The sequence below is a fragment of the Mytilus trossulus genome, chromosome 4 (assembly GCF_036588685.1).
Source record: "Mytilus trossulus isolate FHL-02 chromosome 4, PNRI_Mtr1.1.1.hap1, whole genome shotgun sequence".
NCBI classification, from domain to species: domain Eukaryota; kingdom Metazoa; phylum Mollusca; class Bivalvia; order Mytilida; family Mytilidae; genus Mytilus; species Mytilus trossulus.
Genome location: NC_086376.1, coordinates 63,493,983 through 63,502,260, shown reverse-complemented (window position 1 = coordinate 63,502,260; position 8,278 = coordinate 63,493,983). Strand labels below are relative to the sequence as shown.

The 8,278-nt window shown below is 30.1% G+C and overlaps 1 protein-coding gene across 5 annotated transcripts in view; it reads left to right on the top strand.

The window, feature by feature from the left end:
* The first annotated feature begins 2 nt into the window (after positions 1-2).
* LOC134715736 (nucleolar protein 14-like) overlaps positions 3-8,278 on the top strand; it is a 35,048-nt gene continuing 26,772 nt past the window's right edge. The window contains exons 1-2 of one of the 5 annotated variants that reach the window (XM_063578126.1): positions 3-63; positions 7,306-7,491. In XM_063578126.1, coding sequence (XP_063434196.1) covers positions 7,309-7,491 — 183 coding nt within the window. In that variant the 5' untranslated portion in view covers positions 3-63; positions 7,306-7,308. Of the gene's footprint in view, positions 122-297; positions 321-4,471; positions 4,514-7,305; positions 7,492-8,278 lie in introns of those variants that run through there. The other 4 variants (XM_063578123.1, XM_063578124.1, XM_063578125.1 and 1 more) reach the window with 4 other exon arrangements.

Below are 8,278 nucleotides of genomic sequence, written 5' to 3'. Positions count from 1 at the left end.
CCCGGAACACTTCGGACTTTTACCATTGATTTTGGATTCACATGTGCTTAGAAAACGTCATTGGTGTTTAGTTGTTCACTACTGATTACAGAATACAGATACACATTTACACGTAAACCAGGTTTCTGTTAACTGTATACTTATTTGTTTTCATTCCTTCAATTTCAAGCAATTGGAAGTACTCTTTATTTACACATTTCAGAAAAATACACTTTAATCTGTAGATTGTCTCCCCTGACCCAGAATATAGTTTGTGTTTGAAAGACAGAAAGATCAGAATTATACTTCAAATCTTCAAGCATGTTTTAGAAGAGAAAATAGTTGTTGTATTCAGTTTTATTAATCTATGCGTCCTTTCTTAACTTTGCCTTTGGTATCCTATCATTAAAATCAACAATTGTATTTTTTCATAATTTAACAATTTTCATATTAAATAGCTGACTATGCAGTATACGCTTTGCTCATTGTTGAAGGCCGTATGGTGACCTATAGTTGTTAATGTCTGTGTCATTTTGGTCTTCTGTGGATAGTTGTCTCATTGGCAATCATACCACATCTTTTTTATATATTCAGATTCTATTCTGTATTCTGTAACAAGATTCTATAGCAAGGATTTATATAGTCCAAATAAGTATGACGTCTTAATAGAAGTATAAAAGCCTTTAAAGACGTCATATTATTTGGACTAGGATTTGTGCAGAGTTGGGGTAATTGTAATTGTAATCTATAATCAGCTGTAATTGATTACAATTTTCCAAGTAATCATTGTAATCATTAATCAGCCAAAAAATCTGATTACATGCATGTAATTTAATTTAATCAATTACTTTTGAAAATGCCCTGTAATCCTGATTACTTTATGATTACATTCTGATTACAATGAAAAAAACCTTGAACTATGTTTATGGTCAATAAATGAACCTTTTTGTTCTTCTTATAGAATGAATATTCAACAAGTTAAGATAGTTTGGTTTACTTTATAAAGCATGTTTATAATTGATTTGTATACTTCAGTAAAAAATAAACTGTTACAGTATTTAAAGTCATCATTAGCCTAAGAAGATACATGTAATGCAATTTTATGTCTCTAGTAAAAGATACTGTACATATATTCACAATTGAAAGATGTACATATAAATTTGGTTATTTTTAGTGGAAGAAGACGTCAAGTCTTCTGAAGACTTAAAGTTAAGGGGCTGACCATTGGCATTGAGTCTCCGTATGCCGCATTCATTTCGTGTATTACAATTTCAAAACAACATAGATTCCTGACACCGATTTTTACACATGATTAGGCATCTGAATCATTTAATTTGTAAATTATGATTGTAAAACAATCACTATCGTAAATATGACCCTTTTATTTATGTAAATTATTAGATTTCATCTCATCCACATGAACGTTATTTGTTTACTTGTAACAGGATGTTTTAACTGTAGATATTTGTATTACACATGCATGAATTTGGTATCGGGACAACTCGCCCTGTTTACAAGTTTGCCCTTGAAGTTACGAATTTGCAATCCTGCAGACAAGATGATTTTGTTTTTATATAAATAAAAAGGATATATAAAGTGTTGTCTTTATTCATGGTTTTCCTTTGTCATGTGAATTAGATGCCCTTCATAACATACATGTGAACCTCCCGTTTAGGAGAAAAAACTCCCGTGTATGAAATTTTTCAGACGCCATATTTGATCATTTCTTACTACTGTACGGGTGTAATTGACACCTGTGTTAAATTTTACCTGAACATCAAAGAAGATGTATAATTATATGGCTTCACTTGACAGCTTGGGTGTCAAACATACTGGTAATCAACGATGTTTACCTCCGGCTAACTGCCGTTGTGTTATCAAAACGATGTGTATTGGGAATAATGAAATACTTTTTTGTTACTTCCCTTTGTTTTATCCTGTTTTCAGTTATTTTGCTTTTAAAAATGTAAATTGTAAAAAGACTATAAATGATTTATATTTTAATCAAATAATCATAAAAGGATGTTGATTAAATGAATTTAAATGATTTTGGACAAATAAAAAAATTCAAATTTATAAATTATTTTAGCAATCTAGACCTCCTTTCAAGGATTAAATTGAAGTTTATATCATAAATTTGTTTATAATTGATTATATGTCAATATACAATATGTGCAACTAGACTAATAAAAGGTCTAGTAGTTAGATTAATTCCTAGTAAAATCTTAAATTTAAATTTGTAAATGTTAGTATATTTTAGATTTTATTGTGTAAGCTAAGAAATAGCAAGACATTTTACACTGTTTTTAAGTCTTTTTTTAGCTTTCTACAAATATGACTTTCATAATGCTTAAAATCCATGCAGTACTAGTGTTAGTGTATGTTATTTTTTTAATTAATCTACAATGTTGCAAATATACATGTGGAGCTTATTTCTTTCTTATTTGTCTAGATACATTTACAAATGATAAGGATATGGAGACATGAACAAAAATATATACAGATAAGATATATAAATATAATGATTCATTTGCAAGCAGTGAACAATCATTTGTCAAAAACAAAACAAAACAAAACAAAACAAAACAAGAAATAGATTCTTCTTATTATTTTATTTTATTCAAATAGAGAGGCAATAAGGGAACTATAAACATTACAATTTGATGGAAATTTGAAGAAAAAACACAATTTCTACATCATTTGGTTACATTTACGACAAAATTTATGTGGATAAAAAAACATGATATTTTGACCATTCAGTACTTAATAGATGCATAGTTCTTGGGGAAAAGTTTCATCAAATAATATGAATATAAATGACTTTTTTTGTGCTCATTTTTTACAGTGGGTTGTGATGATCTTCCAGTTAGATTACCCTCATTTGGAGTGTTGTTCCCAACCTGTTAAAGGTCCATCTTTGTGCATAATTCAAAATTGGAAATTTCAACAAGCATCTAATATTCTTAATCTGGAAAATAAACCCTGGTCTGCTAGCTTCATGTATATTTTTTCTACCTATTTAATATATAACTAGAATCATGCAAACAGACTTAAGGAAAAGGCATGTAAATTTATCATACAAATATGACACTTTTTCTAGACAATCCAGATCTTGCAAAATACGTCGCTAAAAATTGTAACCTTTAAAATTGTTGTTGTGCAGTAAAAACCCATATGGGAACTTTCAAAAGTTGGCAGGTATGTAACAAGTCTTACTATTTTTATGCTCCATTTATGGGCAATATGTTTTCTAGTCTGTCCGTCGGTCCTGCTTCTGGTTATAAAGTTTATGGTCGAGGTAGTTTTTGATGAAGTTGAAATCCAATCAACTTGAAACTTAGTACACATGTGTTCCTCTTAATATGATCTTCTTAATTTTACTGCCAAATTAAAGATTTTACCTAATTTTCATAGTCAACTGAACATAGAAAATGATTGTAAGGATGGGAAATCCATGTACTTATGACCTTTTTTTGTTTGAAGAAAAAAATACATTTTAACGATAATGGAACAAAGCAGCCTGGGTAAGTGGGGCTGCTTTTATGGTAATTCAAGTTACCTTTTATTCACCTTCTTCCACTTCAGAGCTATCAGCTCTTTGATTTTTTATATTTAAGTGATATTATTCTTTTCTTTAACCCTGAATTAAAATCTTTTGTTAATATTGTGATTTTTGTCAACTCTGAATTGACAGGTAGGAAACCAATTAAGGTTTGTTTTTATTGCAATTTCGAATTGAGTATTATACATAATGTAGCTTAAGGACAATATATAAAATAAAAGATTAATCAGACATGTGAAAATTTATCTAATTAGCACAAACTAAATTAAAAGTTGGACAAATTTCTTGTTTAAAATAAGTAAATGTTAGTAATATACTTGGACTGGACATGTTAAATGCATTGATTTATAGTATTGTATTTTGTTAACAATTTGTTTAAACAATTCTATTAAAATCTTACATAGTTTTTATTTGGTAACTTTATTGCATCCATATTTTAACTTTCATAAACTGCACCTTGAAATACGTTTAAAGTCTAAAGAGGTCAGAAGACAAACTGCAAACTCTTTATGAAGCCAGATTCAATTGAAGTCAAAATAATTCAGAGATCAATGATGATAAAGTGTAATGGGTGACACAATGTTCATGTATGTCTGTAGTGAACTTTTGTGGTTTATTAAATAGACGAAGTTTGAGGTTGTCATTTTATAATATACAAAACAAAATCCTTTTTAAAAAGTGCTATAGTTATATCAAAAGTTGATTCGTTCACATCATTCAAAATTTTTTTAATTTTTTTATTATTCATTGTAATCAGATGTAATCATGATTACTTTGCCAATGTAATCATTAATTTAATCAGACACTTTCAGAAATGATGTAATCATTAATTTTATTTAATCGTACAAATGCCAAAGTAATTGTAATTTAATCAATTACATTGAAAGTAATCAGACCCATCTCTGGTCACAGGTATCAAGTGAATACAACAAGATTTTTTTTAATATGTTGTCGACTTGGAGATTTATAAAGGTACATGTAGTCTAACTGGTTGAGTTGGGGAATATCTTTTCTCGCACAATTGGTTACAGTGCTAAGTTTATCAGGTTGAACTCAAGTCTAGAAAAGTAGGGCATTCACCCTCTACATCATGTACATGTCGTAAAATTAACAATGATTTAAGATAGAAAAAACAACTTGAATTGGTATATTTATTAAATCTCATTGTGTACCTGATTTTCTACATGAATATTTTCAATTTTCTGGGTATTCATACATGTATTGGATACCAATAACTGAAATAGACAACTTTTTAATACATGCTTTTTTGATTCTGCTTATCTACATGTATATATACATTTCCTATGTCACAATGCTAATGTTGTTTATATGTTATTACTAAACTCAGGTCATTTAGTACTGTTGTAATTTATTCTCAGAAATACAACTTAAGAATCTAAAAATTTATTTAACATATTGGTCCAATACCTGTACAAGAGAGTTCACCTTCAAGCATTGAACACACTTTTTATAGCTCACCAGGCCCGAAGGGCCAAGTGAGCTTTTCTGATCACTTGTCGTCCGTCGTCTGTTGTTAACTTTTACAAAAATCTTCTTCTCTGAAACTACTGGGCCAAATTTAACCAAACTTGGCCACAATCAGCATTGATGTATCTAGTTTAAAATTTGTGATTTATGACCCGGCCAACCAACCAAGATGGCCGCCTTGGCTAAAAATAGAACATAGGGGTAAAATGCAGTTTTTGGCTTATAACTCAAAAATCAAAGCATTTAGAGCAAATCTAACGAGGTAAAATTGTTTATCAGGTCAAGATCTATCTGCCCTGAAATTTTCAGATGAATCAGACAACTCATTGTTGGGTTGCTGCCCCTAAATTGGTAATTTTAAGGAAATTTTACTGTTTTTGGTTATTATCTTGAATATTGTTATAGATGGAGATAAACTGTAAACAGCAATAATGTTCAGCAAAGTAAGATTTACAAATAAGTCAACATGACCAAAATAGTCAGTTGACCCCTTTAGGAGTTATTGCCCTTTATAGTCAATTTTTAACCATTTTTCGTAAATCTCTATGATCTTTTACAAAAATCTTCTTCTCTGAAACTACTGGGCCAAATTAATCCAAACCTGGCCACAATCATCATTGATGTATCTAGTTTAATATTTGTATTTTTTGACCCGGCCAACCAACCAAGATGGCCGCCTTGGCTAAAAATAGAACATGGAGGTTGAATGCAGTTTTTGGTTATTACTCAAAAACCAAAGCATTTAGAGCAAATCTGACAAGAGATAAAATTGTTTATCTGGTCAAGATCTATCTGCCCTGAAATTTTAAGATGAATGGGACAACCCGTTGTTGGGTTGCTGCCCCTGAATTGGTAATTTTAAGGAAAATTTGCTGTTTTTAGATATTATCTTGAATATTATTATGGATAGAGATAAACTGTAAACAGCAAAAATGTTCAGCAAAGTAAGATTTACAAATAGGTCAACGGGACAAAAATGGTCAGTTGACCCCTTTAGGAGTTATTGCCCTTTATAGTCAATTTTTATCCATTTTTGTAAATCTTACTTAACTTTTACAAAAATCTTCTCCTCTGAAACTACTGGGCCAAATTTTACCAAACATAGCCAGAATCATTATAAGCCTATCTAGTTTAAAAATTGTGTTTTGTGACCGGGCAAACCAACCAAGATGGCCGCTACGGCTAAAAATAGAACATAGGGGTAAAATGCAGTTTTTGGCTTATAACTCAAAAACCAAAGCATTTAGAGCAAATCTGACAAGGGGTAAATTTGTTTGACTGGTCTAAATCTATCTGCCCTAAAATTTTTAGATGAATCTGACAACTCGTTGTTATGTTGCTGCCCCTAAATTGGTAATTTTAAGGAATTTTTGATGTTTTGGGTTATTATCTTGAATATTATTATAGATAGAGATAAACTGGTAACAGCAATAATGTACAGCAATTTAAGACTCAAAAATAAGTCAAAATGACCAAAATGGTCAATTGACCCCCTTAGAAGTTATTGTCCTTTATAATCAATTTTTAACAATTTTCATAAAATTCGTAAGTTTTTACTAACAATTTCCACTGAAACTACACGGACAAGTTCATTTTAGATAGAGACAATTGTGAGCAGCAAGAATGTTCAGTAAAGGAAGATGTACAAATTCATCACAATCACCTAAACACAATTTTGTCATGAACTGTCTGCTTCCTTTGTTTAATTCACATATGCCAAGGTGAGCGACACAGGCTCTTTAGAGCCTCTAGTTTTTGCTGCAGCTGCATGGTTAGCATCAATGAGCCAAAAAAATAATGTCTTTATCATGTGCATTGTACATGATGTACATCATAGTTTTAGCTAATAAATGGTGAAAAACTTTAGATATTTACATCATCTTCTTGCAAAATTATTGTTACTCACTTGATGTATGCATATGGTAGAATCTTTATAAATTACATGTTGTCCAAATGTACTCACTGGTATAAAATGAGTTGAGAAACATTTCTGTGTTGAATTAGATAGTGCTAACTCCAATAAGAATTTTGATACTTCTTAGTATTGTTCCAAGCTGACCAAAAAACAAAACAAACTATAGTTCCAAACTGACAAAAAAAACAAAAAAACTATAGTTCCAAACTGACAAAAACAAAACAAACTATAGTTCCAAACTGACAAAAACAAAAACTAAGCATGGAGGAAATTAAACTCATTTTATAAAGTTAAGTTCAATTTTCACTACATTCTTCTAATTTTTACTTTGTTTTTTAAAATGAGAGGACTTCTATTTCAGAATATGGGTAAACAGAAAAAGAAGAACATATCTGATAAAGTTCGTAATAAAAGGAAAGAATCAGAGAGGAAGATCAATCCATTTGAAGTGAAAATAAATCGACAAAAACATGATGTTTTAGGACGTAAAATATCTAAACATGATAGAGGAATGCCTGGACTATCTCGGTCAAAAGCAATTAAAAAGGTAAAAAGTTTTTTTTTAAGTCAGACAGATTGCTTTACTACCAGTTTCAGTATGATTATGGTTTTATTCTTTTACAAGTCCACATTTTTATGCAACTGCAAACAATTACAGAAATAATGAAATATGTTTTTACTATAAATTCAAAAACGATTGCATAAAATTGAGAATGAAAATGGGGAATGTGTAAAAAAGACAACAACCCAACCAAAGAGTCTTCAACACAGCGAGAAAATCCACTACCAAGAGGTGGATTTTAGCTAACACCTTAACAAAAATGTATACTTGTTCAGAGAAAATGGACTTTATAGATATAGTAAGATGTGGTGTGAGTGCCAATGAGACAATTCTCCATCCAAATAACAATTTAAAAAAGTAAACCATAATAGGTCAATGTACAGCCTTCATCACAGAGTCTTGGCTCACACCGAACAATAAGCTATAAAGGGCCCCAAAATTACTAGTGTAAAACCATTCAAACGGGAAAACCAACATATATATATAAAAAAAAGAGAAACGTTAGTATTTTTAAACTACTGCAAAAAATTTTTGAAACAATGAAATATTTTTTTTATGCATTATTGAAAGCATTTATCATGTTTACTAAAGCAAAATTTAAAGAAAAAACAAAAATGTGAGATCAATAATGGTGATTTCAGGATGAATGGGATACATTTATCAGATATCAGAAACAGACAGCAGTACTTGCCCAGTCGCATTATTCACATTAATAGAAATTTAAATCACACACTAATGTCTTTATTTACAGTATTACAAACAATTTTTTAAC